The following is a 19,655-nucleotide window of genomic DNA, read 5'->3' on the forward strand; positions in this document are numbered from 1 at the left end:
TCTTCACTTGTATTACTGTTAAAATTATAGAAAAAAACACTCCTGGATGACTTCATACTTAAACATCTTTAATTATATTCTAACAAACCATGAACACTACAAATGGCTCTATAGCATGTGCAGACAGAGTGGACCATGTGACAATCATTTGTATATTGAATTTGAACAATTTCCGATCGCCGAATTCAAACCAACAAAACTTTTTATTGAAGCTAATAGGTTCCTTGTCGAAATGTACTTGAACCCGTTAGTGTAAGGTGTGCACATTCTGAGTATATTAAAAAATAAACTTGTTCCACTCCGACTGAACGGATCAGTGAAAAATGCTGGTCTTCAGTGTGAATGATCGCAAAATGTACTATTTCAGAGTGAGATTTAGGCTGTAGCGGTGACAATGAATTCAAATTTGACGAATCTATTAACGAATACTGTCTAAGATGATTGAAAATGGGAAGTTTATGCTTAACATGTTTGCCATGTAATGATATTTATGCCAGCAGTAGATGGCAGAAAATATTATGCTGAACGCAAACAAATGTTTATGCAGTTCCAAACTCACAATCCTTCTCGCTCTAATTTTCATAGCGGAATGGCACACTTTGACTCACAAATGTTAATTTATTGAAAAATATTTCGAGATTGTTCAATCATAATGAACCAACTCTTAAAAAATGATTCATTTTGTTCAGTCAGAGTGGACCATGTATGTATAGGCCGCAAAATAACTGCCTTTTTTGGGACGATACTTAATGTTTTTTTAACAACTATCATGCGTCAAAGTATTGCCAGAGAGTAACTAACATTTCTGAGAACAATATTGAATGAAAAAAATTAAATGCTTTGAAAATCGCAGAGCATTAAACTTTATGTTCGTTTTTCTCAAAATCATAAAAATGTCACATAGTATGGCCTGACTTAACACCGACCAATTCGTAGTTGCTCTCCGTGATTGACCTGAACCAACCATATTGCACAAAGAACACACAGAATGACGCTTGGGACTAGGTCAATGATAAATTACATATTATTAATATTAGTAAGTCCTATTCGAATATTGAAAACAGTGCTATTGATTTTTGGATGAGTTGTAAAATTTTTAAGCATTTATTAAGGCTCGATGCAATTGATAAGGCTTGAAACATTTAGAATCCGGATTCACAAAACAGTTGTTTCTCCAGATTGGTTGAAGCTACAAAAAATATTTTTTTTATATCCTAATGCAGATAATTTCTTTTTCTATTCAGAAAAATATTGAAATTACTCCGTTACAATTTAAACAAATTTCCGTATTTCCGTGTTTCTTCAGATATTTTCCATCAAAGTTTGGACTCTCTGTTGGTCAGCCTCAGCGCCCAATTCATTCCACGATGATTTCATGTCTGCAGCATCCCGACTCACTTTGACACCCTTATTTAATTTCCGCTTGACAATTGCCCAATATTTTTCGATTGGGCGTAAGTGAAGGTATTGGAATTGGACGGAATGAGGTCTTTTCCAATGCAAACGAACCCATTGTCATGGTACCACTGAAAACCTTTCAACTGTAGTTGCAGCTTACCAATGCTGGTCAAAACATCATCGGACCTTTGTGAGGCGTAAGGTAGTATTCTAATCTAGAAATTTGAAAAAAATCAACAATTTTCTTCTTCATATTTCTGAAGTTTAGGCATTCAAGAAAGAACTTTTCGAAAATCCTATTATTTACCGAGTTATTTCCTTTTTTTCTGATGCGGTATCTAATCTAGTGCGACCTAAACACAAAACTTCAAACGCGTTTTTCTTGGAACTAGTTTTTTCAATCTGGCGTACACAATATCCCAAGTTCTACAATTTGTATGCATCTCTCTATCGCATGAACCAATAAAAAATCATATTTTTTTAAATTTTACTATTTTTAAAGTAAATATATAATAAATATATAATCTTTATATATAAAAGAAGGTTTTCCCACGTACGTGTAAAATGTCATCACGGGAGAACGACTGATCAGATTTTGCGAGGTTATCGTTACCCAAATTACAATGATTACAATGATAGATTACGGCAATACTTTGAATAATGTATTAATGCATTTTATTATTCAAATTAGTTTATTTTTCATGCAAAACAACGGAACGAATTAAGTTGGACACCCAATATAAAACTATTAACTGAACAATTGTCTACATTGATTACAACATACAAAAGGTACTCATTCATCAGTACATTGAAAGCATTGTTTCAAAATTGGATTTTACATTCATCACTGCTATTCTCAAAACGATGTTTTCGAACAAATTTATTTTCAGTACTATCTATTTTGAAAAAATAAACATGATTCGTTTGTTAGCGCAACTAGTAGCCGATAATTATGGGCGGCAATTTCCAACTTTTGAACAATGAATTATCTGTTTTCTTCTCGGTCCCAGAATATTCGACCATTCGGTAAACAATCAAGGAAATGTATTGTTGCTCACAATTTGTCTTGTTGTCAGAAGAAATATATCGATAACAGTGCATCTGGTTGTTGGTCGTATGTTGGAAGGAGTGACTATCAACAATATAACAATGTGAATTTGCAAACTCCCGGTTGTATGACAACTGGTACCGTAACCCATGAAATTTTGCATGGTCTTGGACTTTATCACGAGCATATTCGCCCTGATCGTGACGAACATCTCACAATTGACAGAAGCGCATTGTTACCAGAATACAACACAAGTAAGATTTCTTTTTCTCTTCTACTACGGATATCAGATCATTGATACATATAACGATTTCCAGCTACTTTCTGGGCTGCCAATTACGAAAAGATATAATACCCACAGGTTGAATTGTTCGGCCTTCCGTACGACTATGGAAGTGTGATGCATTATTCGAGATATGCAGCAGCAGCCAGCTCCAAATAAAGTAAATAAAGTACGTACCTGTTGTTTAGCTAAACTTATGGGATGATAATGGTTAACGACGTTTAACATTTTTTCAGAAACCCTGGAACAAAGATTTCGGCAATGAGGTCGGTATGTCAGCAAGTGACATTACAAGGGTCAAGAAAATGTATTGTTTCGCTCAGTCAGGATAGACAGTATTGGATGTTGGTCCTATATTCAGCTTTGCAGGTTTAACAGTCCTATTTGCCTACATCGTTGTAATGTAAAGATTCGCAATTGAATAATAATATGATAAACTCTCAAATAAAATATGTATCGCTTAACCCTTGTTTGTATTTTTGTTGTGATTATAGAAAATAAGTGGTGGTTAGTAATGTGTTCCAGTAACACGGGGCTCTCATTAGAATCGTAACAATTTCGTATGCCACGATCATTCTGCATTTCATTTCCACGAAAATGCTTTATTTATCATCTAAATTTATATTTTCGCCTTCAAAATAGGCCCCTTCCGAAGGACTTCAATACTGTTCACGGGTCCCACGAAGCGGTAATTTGAATTTCGGAAATAGAGAAAAGTCACACCCATGCTTCGTCGACAGTAATTAGCGTTGAATGAACGTGAGCTCATAATTTAATCATTCAAGCATTCTTCAGTCACTTGATAACGATGAAATATTGAAAAAAATTGTGCTCTTTTGGCACTAGTCGTGCTGCGACTTTTGTCATGTCCAAAACATCAATCTAAATATGACGAACGATCTCGTGGTAATGTTCAATTCCCGGACTAGCTCTCTAAAATTAAATAAATAAAAGATCTCGATGATTGTCACAGATAGTAGGGTAGGAGCACCTATTATCGCAATAGTACCAATTATGGAAACACGAGTGAGCCATTTTATTTGTTTAGAAAAGATATATTATTTTTGAAGGCTCTAATACAGTAGCGTAGCGTGACCGGGTGACACCCGGGGCGGTCACTAGGATGTCACCCCTCCAAACTTATCTAAACATTAAACGTATTTCTTATGATATTAGATAGGACGAACAAGAAATCATAAAATCTTCATGCGTTGGTCACTGGAACTGACAGTTCCGATTGCTTCCTGTTAAGTGCGCTTTCGCCCTCTTGTTGTGGGCTCAATGAATGCGCAGCAATAACGATACGGGGCTCAACGTGTTAAACAAATCTGCCCCATAGTTGATCGCAATTTTTCAGCGCTGATTAGCCTCTCCACGAGATGCCACAGAAACGTACACGGTTAGATACAGATTCAAATTAACTGTAAAATTTGGAATCGGTTTATGGCAGTCCCACTTCATGATGAACTGTAACACATCCAATGTAATCTCATTGATTACATCATTAGAATTAATTCCAGCGGCCATCAAATGACTTCGGAGTCTTGATATCTTTAGCAAAAGCTTCCTTTCCGAAACTTCGTGGTTGCCAGTTTATCAAATCGAATTTTTCAGTTCGCTGTCAAGTACTTTTCTAACATGTGTCGAGTTTGAGTTGCTTAAAAATTCCGGTTTTTGTAATTCCCGATGAAAATGACCAATGTACTCCAACATTCCCTCTTCCATCGTTGGATCGGGTCCGGAAGATCTTTCGCCTGGTTTGCTCATTTTATCTTATCTAATTATCTAGAAGTATCTTAGGAATTCTCCATTATCCAGCAAATTTTGAATCAATGGATTTAATAAAACCTCCTTAATGGCCATTTCGACTAGAATGTTCCTTTCGACAGCAAGAATAATTACCAGTGCATTGAGTCTGGCCAGAACGTTACTCAGAGATGATCCTTTGGTTTGGAAATATTCTATACTAGATCATGCGGTAGAACGCATCAGAAGTACAGATAACACAGAAGTATTAAATCATAACTTTCTGGTAGGAAAGACCGTGCACTTGATCCAGTATTTGAGTCGCACAATACTCCAGAGGCTGTGATCACCCCATAAATTGGTTTCACAGCAGTATAATGAGCACTCCATCGAGTTTGCGACAATCTTTTGACAACACACCTGTGTGGCTCAGAAACATTTCTCAGCGATCAGTTGAAGCTGCAAAAAACGAGTAAACAGATTAAACAACTCTAATAATGTCACACACTGTAGATTCTTAGCGAAATCATGTTATCCGTATAAGCCCAAAGAGTTGTCTACAAACCCTATGGATACGGCTTTTTTGTTTTGCTTTCTTAACAAAACTGAACTCCTTGATTTGATCCTGACATGGTTGGTGCGTTCGATGGCCTGCGAACGGGACTTCATGAAAGCTAAACCCTGACCTTCCAATTGTTGAAGGATGCCGTTATTGAAATCTGCAGTTTTCCCCACCCAAAACGAAAAAGTAGGAGTGGGTTATATCTATCTTCTATATATATAAATGGATTTCTGTCTGTCTGATTCTGATGGACTCGGAAACTACTGAACCGATCGACATGAAAATTGGTATGTAGGGGTTTTTGGGGTCGGGGAAGGTTCTTATGATACTTCGAGACCCTTCCCCCTCTCTAAGGGGAGGCTGCCATATAAATGAAACACAAATTTCTGCAATACTCGAGAATTAATTAAGCAAACGAAACCAAATTTGGCATGAGGATATTTAAAAGTGCAATAAATGTTTCTATGGTGGTTAGACACTCCTCCCCCTCTCTAAGGGAGGCTGCCATGCAAATCAAATACAAATTTCTGCATTACTCTAAAACTGATCAAGCAAATGGAGCCAAATTTGGCATGTGAAGGCTTTTGGGGTCACGAAACATTTCTATGGTGAATAGACACTCCTCCCCTCCCTATGAGGAGAGGCTGCCATACAAATGAAGCACAAATTTCTGCATAACTCAAGAACAAATCAAACAAATGGAGCCAAATTTGGGATGTGGGGGTTTTTGGATACGAGAAATGTTTCTATAATGTATGTCTCCCCTCCCTCCTCTGGAATGAAGAGGGGCTCCCGTAAAAATAATACACATATTTCAACCAAACATATTCCAACCGAACATGACAATTGAAAATTTTCGGAAAATTCTGAAACAAAATGGGAAAATTCATGAAATTCAGTTTGCATATGTTCTACAATTACATATTGACAAGCGTTGTTAGTTCATTTGTTGTTTGCGCTAACGAAATTGATCTTCGCTTAAAAGTGGAAATGGATTTTAATGTGATAAAACGCACTCCTATATCTTCTTCTATCTATATAAATAAAAATGGATCGTCGAATGTGTTAACAAGAGCAAAACTCTAGAAAGGAATTGTCCGATTGAGGGCTGTCTTTATTCTATAATATTTTCGGTATCAAACATTTATTCCATGTAACGGACAAATCTTGCACGATAATTGTGTCTGAAAATAATCTGATATTATAATGTCGAGTTTTGGTAGAATTACTGAAATTTTATGGTAAAAAATAATTTTAAAGAGTAGATTAGAAGATCAATCAATGAACAGTTCTGCGATTGGACCGAAGAACGTGCGCTTAGTATGAAAACGTGGATGTGATAACGAAAAATAAATTTTGGGTGGGACAAAGTTTGCCGGGTCGGCTAGTTAGTAATATAACCTTAGACCTGGCTTAGCAATCATTTGATTGAAGTTGCATCTAAATCAATTCTCAATAACTGGTCGAATATATATTTTGTTTTCCTTTGGAATTGTCTTGCGTTCTGTTGAAATATATGCGAAATAATATTCATTCGTCTGCGGTTTGACACTCAAATCATCAAGACAAGCTTATTACATCCTCCGTACATTCGAAATATCTCTTCCGTGATATAAAAAATCATCACGGGAATATCTAGTTAACCTAGTTAACTTAGTTAAAATTTACACCCCAGTACAGAAATTAAAGATGTAGTTTATTACGAAATAATGAACATAAAAAACCCAAAAAGGATCCTATAGCATGGACTTTTCTATAGTGACTTATTTCGTAAAATAATACCATAAGTAATAACCGGTTACCTTTATTCAAAATCATGATTTATTTTCAATATAGTACACTTGTCATGGTCATGGGTGTCACCCCTCTAAGGGTGACACCCGGGCGGACAGACCCCTCCGCCCCCCCTCTACACTACGCCAATGCTCTAATATGATTTTTAAACATCAGAAATCTCTTCTTTTTTTTCGTCTGTATCATAGTGATTTTCAACTCATTTGGCTGGTTCGTCACTTTTACTTCCATTTTTGGAAGAATGTCGGGAGTGAGAATTGAACTCATGACCTTTAGCGTGAGAGGCCACTACGCCAGATCGCCTCCTAAATCTCTTCTTTGTCGATTTTTGCTAATGGTACTTGATTCTCTAAAACATTTTTTTCTTTTTCATTTTTTGTTGAAAAATCTAGTTTGAGAAAAAATGTGTCCCATTGATACTTGCTTCTTAGCTGAGGAATATGCGATCGAAATAATGAGATTTTTCTGCTGTGAAATTGCTGTTTTGATGCAAATACAGTGTAGACGCATTAATTACAACCTTCTTGATGTTGTGATTTGACCAATTTATACGATTTTATCGAAATAAAAATGTATTTTTGTGTTACCATAATTGGTACAATTTGACATCTACGTGCCGATTCTCGCATTATCGAAAGCTTCCCTGTTCCTATTATGGTTGTACGAAATCGCTGCAGAGCTGAAAAGCAGAGCTACTATGTTCCCATTATGGCTGTACGTTGTTACGTTATGGTTGTTATGCTATTATGGTTGTACCTCACGTTTTCACGCTGTGCAATTGCATATCATAGGTCGCTTTTGAACGCTAAGTAGTGTAGTGAAATAACACTATGCTTGTCCGATCAAAGCATATTTGTTTGATCCACTCTATAGAAAATTAAACCTTCGGTGAGTGATATCCTTTGTTCAGTTCCTGAAGAGAAGCGAAACTGCATCACAACCCTCGCACCTTTGTGATTCTCCTGTCAGCTACAGCCTAGCAACCAATTTTCCAACCGGAAAACACTCAACGACAGTCTAATCAAAGATGAAACTGATATTCGGCATCCTGCCTATCCGGTCAATATTTGGTATAAGGCTGAATACCGGATATTAAAAAAAGAATAATTTCTCATTAACAGAAGACAAATTATAATCGGAGCTTGAAATGCTTGGTAATTCTTTTTTGATTTGTAGTTAATTAAATGTACCCTCTCTCAGATTATCATCCCTGAAGTTCTTATATATTTTTTTTAAATTTTGAATACAAAAAATTGGTTGATGTTCTTTGCATATTCAAATTATGTGGCACAAATCAAGTCAAATAAGAGAATGGTTCAAAACAAATGCAAAAATTAGGCAAAAATTGTCGAATAATGAATAATGAATAATGAATAATTAGTCTTGTACAGAATTTATTGAAATTTTCAAAACCGCCTTCTTATTTGAGAATAATCGCATGATTGAAAGAGTATTCATTAGAAAAAGGGAAAATTTTCATTCTATCAAAACGTTTCCTATAAAAAAATGACCTACAGGAGCGTTCTAGGAATCAAATGAATGCTGATTGATAAGGTTGATTGGATTTACTATTGACTTGGTTAACAAAACACTGTGCTAATCTACAAAATCTTAAAAAAAGGAATAAATTGATTTTATTTTCCAGTAAAAACACCTACACTCAAAAAGATAGAAGCATTCAAGTATTACACCTCAAAACATGAAACTTTAAATGAAGCTTTAAAATTATGTATATCCCATCTTCATGTGTTGGTTTTTTTCACAAAGTTACAGCGTTTCTAAATTCACTTAAAAATTTCAACTTCTCGCTCCGTTCCCATAATTTATGTCGAGTGTAGAAATGTGTAGATGTGTAGAGTGTAGAAAAAAGAAAGTGTAGAATAAGTATGACATAATACACTGCCGTAATCTCGCGAAGTGACGCAAGCGCCAGAGGGAGAAACTTTCAGTACAAGACTTTTCACAAAATTGCATGTATAATCAACACACGCGTACATTACGAAAATCTGATCTGTACAAATTGTACAAAAATGCAGTTTTATTTGAGCTATGTTACCAACGCCAGTTTGTTGTGAAAACAGCAAATTTTAAAATTAATTGGCGTTCATCCATCAAAGTATGGGAGAATTTGTTTCCAAATATTTTCTACAACATGCCAACATGCAACAAATATTTTCTACAACCGTTGAGTGGAGCATGAGGTAGCATCAGAGAGAAGAGTTTTACACATTTTCCGTCTTTGTAGCGTGTGTCGAGCTTACGCCATTCCGTTTTCAAGCTTTTACGGGGTCATTTTTCCACATTTCTATACTCAACCGCTTACCGCCGCACAACGGTCAACACTCAATGAAGCCCATAATGTTGCCTTTTCCGGATACCTGTTCCTTTCTTTTTTGACGTAGGATTACGTCTTTCGGGAACATATTGGGGTACAAATTGAAAAACGAATATCGATCGCATCGTGAAAAATGTCCAATTTCAAACGCGTATTGCTCAGTCATTTCATGACGGATTGATGAGATTTTTACATCAAAACATTGCGGCACTCTATAACAATTTTTCACCCTGAATAAAATAATATATATCATGTAATTAACTATCGAACAATTGAAAAATCTCAACCCCTATCCAAACGGTACTGATTGGTCGAAATTGACGTCATTTCTTTTTCGCCTGCTTCGCTTCTTTCGTTCCCCGATAAGTCAAATATTTGCATGGCGAGCGAGTGGGGGGCGCCTATTTCTCACATACCAACTGATATAAAAGGACGGTAGCATTTTTGGATTTCTCATTCGCGTTCAACGCTCAGATCGGCAAACATCTGGGCTTCTAGTGTGCAGTGCTCTACAAATCATCCAACACCATACGGTGCGGCAACGGAGAGGAAGCCATCGGCAACCAACGATGGATGCGGTGCGGCAAAGGGATCAAAGAAGAGGGAGCAGCGGAGAGCATCGAATTAAATCTAGTGTGCATTGCTGGCGCGCTCCTCTTCACATCAACAATTGGATGCGGCAAAGGAGGCAGAGGAGCGAAGTACATTGCATCGCATCGTATCACACCCGCTATCCGTCGTTTAGCTCGTCGTGGTGGTGCTAATCAAACCCTCGCAAATCGACGCACAGAAGCCGATGGCGCCAAAGTCAAGGAAAGTATCAGCGAATCCGTGAAAGCTACCGCTCCCAAAACTAAACTGCTACATCCGACTGAAACGCAGCAGATTCCGTACAACCCATTAAACCATTCCAGTCCTTCTCAGAACTATCAATTTGTTTTGAAACAAAAGAGTTTATTTTACTGTTTTTCACTTACCACAAAAACTGTATAAAAAATGATCAAAAATACTGTTTATTGTTACACGTCAAAGGATTACGTATTTCGGGAACATATTGGGGTACAAATTGAAAATCGAAAATCGAGCACGTGAAAATTGTCCAATTTCAAACGCTTATTGCTCAGTCATTTCATGATGGATTGATAAAATTTTCGCGTCAATCGATTTCGGCGCTCCATAACAATTCTTTATATTGAAGAAAATAATATATGTCATGAAACTAACTATCTAACAATTGAAAAATCTCAACCCCTATCCTAACGGAAATACCCATTTCTAAATGGTCGAAATTGACGACTCATGCGGCGAGTTCGGGGGAAATCGGCATTGCAATAACATGAAAGTAGGGGGAACTTTTGTTCCTACCGAAATGTATTCCCTTACAGAAACATCATAACCAAGGTGCCCGGGGGAAATCGGCATTTCAAATATATGCAAGTCGGGGGACATTTTTATATTGCAAGTAAGGTGAGTGATACGATTAATTCTAGCAAATAAAATTTAAATTTGGAACTTTAATGTTGGTTGCTTCGTGAAATTTCATATCAATGACCGATCATGTATTGCGAGAAATTTAGCACAAGTGTAAGTGTATTTGGTAGCAGTTGTGTTAAAAATGACTTGATAAAAACCATGGTGTGTTCCCGCTCGAGAACGGGTCGTTTGGTTTAAGCTGTCTGTTTTGTTGTGTTCATTTTCATCCAAGGAAAGTTTATACGGCGAGAAAAATTGAAAAAATGGAGAAATATTAGAAGAAGTGATTGCTCTACATATAGTATTAGGTGTTGTTAGTCCAATTAAAATTCGCATTGGGTTGAATAAATACTCATAAAGTGAAAGTTATAAAAGAAAATTGCCTTTTCCATTTCAAATATGTTTTCTCTATATTAAAGTAACTAGAGACGTCGGTTAATCGTTCGATTAATTCAAATAATCGAATATCTGAAATTATAATCGAGTAATTTTGTATCGAATAATTAAAAATCAAAATATGAATACATTGAAAAATTGTCAATGTAATCGCGATTAATGAAAAAAGGAATATTTCTGAAGGTTAATGCATTTTTCGGTTAAGAATTAGGATACATCAATTTTTTTATCCAACCATCTAACATAGACAACCCGATAGACCACGCGACCAGAATGACAACGTCATACGTGATTATTACAAGAAATAAATATTCGCTCGATTAATCGAACATTGAATGACAATTATTCGAGTGATTCGAATATTTTGCCTCAACGATTAATCGATAATCGAATAAGTGAAAAATTTAAACATCACTAAAAGTAACATGGTTTTACTGATGAGAAAAACTGATAATTGTATTCGGTATTGATAACTATCTTATATTAAATTGGTGAGTTTTTTTTCTTTATTTTATCCATACATAATACAGGACGCATCTCGTCTAGGGACACAGAGGGCGGTTTTCATCATATCTCGCTCCACTTCGGTATCTTTTATCTGATACGCACCATCCAACGACTGTTCATCATCCTTCTGTCATCATCACTCGGTAAACACTGGTGGAGTGAACAAACAATACCTAACAACCAAACAAAACGGCCCTTTTCAGGAGGCCACCAAATCATTATCAAAGAGTTTAACGATGTAATTGTTCAAACATATCCAAAATCAACATATAGCCTAACGAAATCCTACGTCCTACTGCGGTCGTGTCTCGGACACAACCCTCCTATCACTTTTTATAAATATGGAAGTCTAGCACGTTCTCAATAAAAATTCACTGCAAGCGATGAAGATCTGAAATTATTGACAGTTAGGAAAGTGCCTGAATGCAGGCTTTTTGAAATTCATTCGTGTTGTTTTCGTTTGATATACTGGGCAAAGTTCACGCGTCTTGACTCTCGTGTTATACTCATTATAACAGATATAATGTTGAGTATCAACAGAAGAGGATTCATCCGACACTGGGAAAAAGTTAATTTCTCCATTCGAGAATAAATTTTGATAATTTGTGGCACTGCTCAAAACTGCTTCGAATACAAAATATTTAAATCGTTATAAATAGTGATAGCTTCTTGAAATTTCATATCACTTCCAATTGGTTTGCGATTGATGCATGATGCATGGCGCGTCGGCTGGCCAACCTCTGTCCGTTTCTCTTTTGCTGCCGTGATGAACGTTTGCTTCTGAATGCATCTAGTGGTAAAATAAGATTTAGCACACATTTGGGCAGTTAACTAGATGTGCCCGTGATGATTTTTTGACGTAGAACTACGTCTTTCATTAAGGGTGCCAAATCAGAAAACAGGTCACGTTTTTATGAAATAAAGTTAACGTTAATAACTGTTTTTGCCGCGAACGGATTACATACTAAACGAATCGGAAATCCCGTAAGATTTGTTTAATATGTTATACATTAGAATCCCCTGGTTTGTAAATAATTAAAATTCATGAAAACTTTAGGCGTTTCCATTTTCCCATACATTTGTTCTGTCCATTTGTGTGCTTCCCCGAACAGAGCTGTCAATAACGAGCAACTTATCGACGACAAACGGAGGGGAAATCGTAGGATTCAAAGTCTCCGTGAACAAAGGAAAAGAAGAAGAATGAAGGGGAATACTTGCCTAGAGTATAAACAGTGGATCTCGCTGAGACAAACTTTCATTCGGCATCGGACTGTTGAGCAATCCAGTTCACTTTGCTTTCGCTGCGCTTCGATCTAAGATTGGACCCCACCAGTGGTAATCCAACTTGGATATCGTCATTTGGTTTTTCTGTTTCTCGCGTTATTCGTATCGTGTGTTTTTATCAGCGTCATAAATTGGACGCTTCGCGTAGTGTGTGATGAGTAAGAAGAAGACGAAGGCAGGCTCGAGACCTGCAAAAAACAAACGCATTGCCAGGGGCAATAAAATTTCGAGGCAAGCGTCATCTAATGATGCACGCGATGTTGGTGCAGTGAAAAGCGCTCGCACTGAACCGAGTCCTCGGGAGTGGGACACCGCATCGAATAACAGCGAAGTAGGCGATTTCGGCGCGTCGGTCGAAAATGTAAACGCCGTTACCCAGGCAGCAACCAAAATCAAGCTCCCTCCGCTGGTGGTGAAGGCGGTCGCTCTTGACAAACTCATCAGCGAATTCGCATTGATGGGTGTTACAGCAGAATACAAGCTGTGTGGCATAATTCAGTCTTTTTTCCAAGCAGTTAACATAGTTTTTTTTCCGTCATCATAAGGGCTTCGTTGGTGCCTTTGAGAATGCATCAAAGCATTAAACTGACGTTATGGCGAAGCAAGCGTTAAGGTTGTGCGCCGATAAATTATTTGGGGAATACCAGGCATCTTGAATGTCTTACTGGAATGTTATAAGTTATTTGGGTTTGCGTGCCAGTCGCAAAACAGCCTTCAACTAGGATTGCATTTGCGCTAATATTGACCATAATGAAGCATTGCTACTGCTACTACTCGAAAAGGTTGTTATTAACAAAAAGAGTTTATTTCACTTGTTTAGTCACCAAGAAAGTGAATGACGTTCTGGAATTTTGTATGTGATTAGGTTTCGCTTGCCAGTAGCAAAATTTCCTCCACTAAGGGTGACAGCTGCGCTTCTCTCGAGCATGAGAAAGTAATGCAACTTTTTTCGATGCCAGTAATATTAACAGAAGCGTTTCTTTTGAGAATAGCGTAAAATTATGAGAAGTATTTATATTACTAGTAGTTTCAAGCCACAAATGTATGGCTCTGTATGCATGCTATGGCGAACGCTTGTTTGGCACTTGGTTTACGTTGTACGAACGATGCCTAGAGGTGCGATTCCTTTGAGGCAATACTAAATAAGATGTAGCATGATATTTTATACTTGCAAGTGTTGTCATTGTTGTTTTTTCCATGCGGTGCCAAAGATATATTGATGTAATTATGAGATGTGGAATAATGGTGCTGGTGCAACATGTATATAATCGAGTCTATTTCAATTGCGAAAAAGGCCACCGGAATAGCGTTCGAGGTATGAAATAAATTGCGACATACAATCAGCTAGTATATTGTTTTGCGAGGGCATGAATGAATCATCAATCAATTATCATCAACTGATTCTACAATGAAAAATCCATTTCAGAGATTATTCTACTAAGCTTGTTGTTTCTAAAATTTCACAACATCATATAATAATATCCGAAGGTATGAACAAGCGACTTATATAGAATAACAGTGTAGTTCTACGTCAACAATGCGGTCGTATCTTGGACACAACCTCCTGTAATTTTTTTATATCAAGGAAAATATATTTTGGATGTACGAAGAATTTTATAGCGCTTGTGTTGATTATTTGAGTGTCGAAAGTCAAAAAGAGACCACAAACGAAAGAATATTATTTCGTATACATTTGAACAGACCGGGAAGGGAAAATAAAATATCCATTCATCCATTTATTGAGAATTGATTTAGATGCAACTTCAAACAAATGATTACTAAGACAATGGTAGTCCTTAGTCAGCCTTGCGTTTATATCACAGATATAATCCACTCCTATTTTTTCTCGCTTTGGGTGGGAAAAGCTGCGGATTTGATTAACGACATCCTTCAACAATTGGAAGATCAGGTTTTGTTGAGAAAGCAAAACAAAAAAGCCGTATCCATAGGGTTTGTGGCCAACACTTTGGACTTATGAGGACAACAGGATTTTGCTAAGAATCTACAGGGTGCGACATTTTTAAAACTGTTCAATCTGTTTACTCTTTTCCAAATCACATACCTGGCAACGAACTGGAAAAGTCGATTTGACAACCTGGCAACTACGAAGTTTCGAAAGTTCATCTTGAAGTGAGACTTCCAAGAATGGGATCCAAATCTTAAAGATAATTTGAGAACTCAAGGTCATAAATGATCTAATATGCATCACATGGCGAAATAATTATTATGGTTCACCACAGACAATGTTTCATACAAGGATAGTAACACCGAGGCAAGCTAGCTATTTTAACTTAAGTTTAATAATACAATGAAAGGTGTTTCTTATTCTATTCAGCTAAATTTAAAAAACTAATGAGAAAAGAGAACCGACCGACCGAATTATACTTCTGTACGGGACGGACGGTTTTAGTCATAAGATTTTTATGCACATTTATGAACATTTATGAACAATTTAATGAATACAATAAAACCAGCGAATTTCGAGTTTTTCGTGTTAATGTTGGAATATCTATTCATTTTTTTTCAACAGCTTACTTTTGATTTCAGTTCACTATCTGGGTTCTTTCTGACATTATAACTCTTACAATTCGTTTGAAATTCAGATCGTTCATATAACAAACGGTTTTCTAGAACCACTATTTGGAATATTTACTAGGATAAATTTACGGATCTCTGAACAGTTACAAAAAATCAATTCGAAAGCGGTTGTCCTCAAAGTCCTACGTCAAGTTCCCGGCCATGCCTATAGACACAGATCCTTCAACTTTTTTAATCAATATAAAACCTATTTAATTGACCATATGACGAGTTCTTAGTAACTGGTGTGGAATGAAGTCAATCAATCTCGTGACTAGGACTGCGATATTGCGTAACTTTAGGGAAACGAGCGAGAGAAGCGTGATACAACTTAACATGCAACCAGTGTTACCACATTTTAATCTGTACCAGAAGGGTTAAAAATATTTCTCATCTGTACTTTTTCGTCCAAAAATCTGTACCAAATATCTGTAGGGTAGAGGGAGGCAAGTTGGCAAGAGAGGCCAATGAAGGTAGCACCACCTACTTTATCCTGAACATACATCATAACAAGGCCAAACTTTTTACTTGGTAACTCTGCCGAAAACGTTATCACAAATAAAGTGAAAAATAAAAATGTGAAAAATCGCGATTTTGTTATTTTTCCGTTTTTTCAAATTCAGTTATCCACCTTCTGAGGAAAGTTAAAATTTCAAAATAATTTAATATATGATAAAGGTACTCTATTGTACATAATCTATTTGTTTCTGGCAAGGTTTAAACATGAATTTCTTTCAGCTTAATTTTTTATTGAAAAAGTCGCTTGGGGGCAAGTTAGTGAACTGCAACATTATGTTAATTTCTGTTTTTTTATTGGTTAGATCTTATAAGCGAAAAAGAGACCAATGTTGGTCGGACACCAGTTTGGAGAATGCTATGAAAGCTATAGAAGTAGGTTCGTCTGTTCTGGATGCTACAAAACAGTTCGGTGTGCCAGAATAAATTATGAGACGCTATGGACGAAAATATCCAGACATGGAGGTTAGATCTTAAATTCAGCATTTGCGTTTCCATGTTCTTTATGCAAGAAATATTATATCTGTATAAATTTCAGGATACGCCGTCCAATAAAGGCCGCTTAAAAGCCACCTCCTACATGTTATTCTATAACATTTAAGCCACCCTATGGCAATGAATACTGGTCAAAAGTGGAAAAGGAAAACAAAACCCCAAAATCATGCATGATTCCGCGTGTGAATGTAATTTTAGCTGCTTCCATATTAAGCATTTTGAGTAGTTTAATATCAAAATTCAATTCGCTGATGGTTATATTTCGATTTGTGAGTTAACAGAGAAACGATATTAGGTATGTACGGAAAAGTAAATTCATTTTTGAGTGGAAAATTTAAATTATTGAAAAAAAAATTACTGGTGGGGTAAAACGGACAGTTGCCAGCTAGTGTGAGATGGACTGTGAAAAATCTGTTTAATCTATAGCTAAGGAATGCCCTGCGTCTATAAACGGAAATCAAATCACCAAATGTGGACTGTTTAGAAGCTGACTAGAACCAAAAGCAAAATAGTTGAGAGTCTATCCGTTTACACTACTGGAAGGCACGATATCACTTCTAGGTGGATTAATTCGATTTTTTCATCATTTAACGGACATTCGGGATGAGTTTAGATATTGGTGGAATAAAATTATTCCTCTCGCGATCGATAAACCTCTACGCTTCATATATTACAAAACTGTCCATATTACCCCCACTGTATGTCCATATTACCCGAATCGAAAAAAAAGTTATACTTTTCGGTCTGTTTTAATTTCAGTAAAAAACATTGAAAAACACTTTTTTGTAAAATATTTGGCCAATTAGGTAGAAAAACAGTATATTGAGTTACAAGAAACTGCATCAAAGTTTTAGGGCATTGAAACATTGAAACATATTTCTGATAGAACATGCATCACTTTCAATTCGGGCCCGAAAGACGAAATATATTTACCTATCGATAACAAAGAAACCGGCTGTTGGTCATATGTTGGAAGAAGTATGACACAAAAAAAGAATATGCTGAATGTGCAGAGTCCCGATTGTATCACCATCGCTACGATTGTCCACGAAATCATGCATGCTCTTGGATGCTATCACGAACATGTTCGCCCGGATCGTGATGATTACGTATCAATTGATACGAGTGCTTTGAAGGAAAAATATCAAAAAGGTAGGTTTCTTCGTTCTTCATACTATTATAACAAAGATAACATATATATTACGAACCTTAAGATCAATCTTATTGGGATGCCAACTACGCCAGGATGTCATCCAGCCAAGTTGATCTATATGGTATTCCGTACGATTACACAAGTGTGATGCACTATTCAAAATATGCAGCAGCCGCAAGTTACAGCAGACCAGTTCTAGTAGCTAAGGTAAGAAGCGATTGTTAAGCTAGATACGGTTTAAATCAAACATATTGTCTATTTTTTCAGAAACCCTGGAAGGGTGATTTTGGAAATGAAGTCGGCATGACTGATAGCGATGTTAAGATGCTCAACAAAATGTACTGTTGAATTGAAACCTGGTGGTCATTCGTAGACATATTGGTGCTTCGAATGACTTTGTAAATGCAACGTCCCTATTTTTTGACATGAAAAAATGGCACATAATACGGGAAAATTTTAAAATAGAAAAGATCTTGCCAGAACATTGTCTGTGTTATATTTTTGAAATATGGTGATAAATATGGTGGTGAAATATTCTAGTTGACAAAACATTCAAACAAACAACTTCAGTCGCATTTGTCCGCATTCACGTACCCTATCCAAAACATCATTGTTTATTTTAAAAATAGCAAACTAGAAAAGGAACTCAACTACAGCTGGTCGGTGTTAAGTTAGACCGAACTATGTGAAATTTTTATGATTTCGAGAAAAACGAATTTGATGTTTTGTGCCATAAGCCGTTTTCGTTGATCATTCTAAACAATTCAAAATTTGGTCTCCTCTGACTCAACACCGACCAACTATACAAATCAACTTTTTTGAAAAACTTTTCAAGAATCTCCTGATAAGGTTATTCCGCACAGATTTATGAAATGATGACAAGCAATTTTATATCAATTTATTATGTTCCTTCAAAACAAACCGAATGGGAAGATAAGTACATTTGATAAGTCTCCGTGAATACACTTCCTTCAATTATCTCATAACAAAACCTGTTATCACATCAATGTCTATTATTCGCGATCACACGTGAATTATATTTTTCAAGTCCATTTCAACATGGGTTTTTAATAGTGGTTTCACGACCCGTTTTTAACTATTGTATGATCCTTCTGAAATTAATTACCGTTCAACGGAAGTTTATGGTGACAATGTTGTGCATAGGGCTACTGTGAATAACTAGGTGTTCGCCGATGCGTTGTCATGCTGTCGGATCCAGTGCGTTCTTTATTTAAAATTCTAGTTTAAAATTTGTTATTTATTGTCTGCACCGTTTCACTCGGTTCTAGTAGCCCATAGTACACTCCACTCTTCTGGTCTTTCCCATGGTTTTTCGGTCGAAACGATTTGGCTTTGCAGTAAATGGGCCTGCTTCACCCGGTGAAAGCCATGATTTTTGCGCTTAAGGTCCTCGAAATAGAGCTATTCACTTAATGGTTCAAAAATAACAAGCCTTATGTTCCTGTTATTCTGCCCGCATATCAGTTAGCATTTTTTTTGCTGGATTGTCAGCATACCAAAGATACTCGCAAACCGACACAATATAGTTCAAAGTGTAAGAGAAATTCTCAACCGAGACGAATCTCAAGAAATCAATTCGATTACATTCTTGAATGAAACCGACTTCTTGGATGAAATTTAATTTAAATGTCGGAGACGAATGAACCGAAAGATGCCAAGTCTCCGTAAATTTTTCATGCTTTTTCATGCTGCCTGGATTTCGATACATTACGGTATTCCTTCGCTCGGACGCATTTATAAGCGGACATTTCCTCATGACCACTTCATACGAAAGTAAAAGAGAAACTGAATTGATTTCCGAGCTGGCATCCGCTTATATACAGATTTTTGCTTGCTTTCAAAGCACAAATCTGTGCTATTGAAACAATTTTTTGTATTAATAAGTAACAAGAATATAAAGCGGAGACATTTTATCTTTCGAATGAAGGGTTATCATACCATTTCATTCAGTTGGTTAGGAGGTATTAACGCTCAAAAATTTGTTGTTCCGGCGTAACGCTCTCGTGTTCTTTGAACTTTGAACATACACCCCAGTATAAAAATGAACGACGTAGTCCTACGTCAAAC

General features: G+C 36.5%; 1 protein-coding gene across 1 annotated transcript; it reads left to right on the forward strand.

Annotated features, from left to right (window-relative positions):
* Positions 1-17,394: 17,394 nt before the first annotated feature.
* On the forward strand, positions 17,395-17,915 carry LOC129774188 (zinc metalloproteinase nas-4-like). The gene is made up of 3 exons (XM_055777890.1): positions 17,395-17,566; positions 17,629-17,774; positions 17,835-17,915. Exons 1-3 carry the CDS (start codon positions 17,395-17,397, stop codon positions 17,913-17,915), a joined length of 399 nt encoding a protein of 132 aa, XP_055633865.1.
* Positions 17,916-19,655: the final 1,740 nt, after the last annotated feature.

Source organism: Toxorhynchites rutilus, chromosome 3 (genome assembly GCF_029784135.1).
Source record: "Toxorhynchites rutilus septentrionalis strain SRP chromosome 3, ASM2978413v1, whole genome shotgun sequence".
Classification (NCBI taxonomy): domain Eukaryota; kingdom Metazoa; phylum Arthropoda; class Insecta; order Diptera; family Culicidae; genus Toxorhynchites; species Toxorhynchites rutilus.

Coding starts and splice junctions, on each gene's coding strand:
- LOC129774188 (XM_055777890.1), top strand. CDS start 17,395: ATGACACAAAAAAAGAATATGCTGAATGTGCAGAGTCCCGATTGTATC. Junction 17,567..17,628: donor GAAGGAAAAATATCAAAAAG/GTAGGTTTCTTC, acceptor ACGAACCTTAAG/ATCAATCTTATTGGGATGCC. Junction 17,775..17,834: donor GACCAGTTCTAGTAGCTAAG/GTAAGAAGCGAT, acceptor CTATTTTTTCAG/AAACCCTGGAAGGGTGATTT.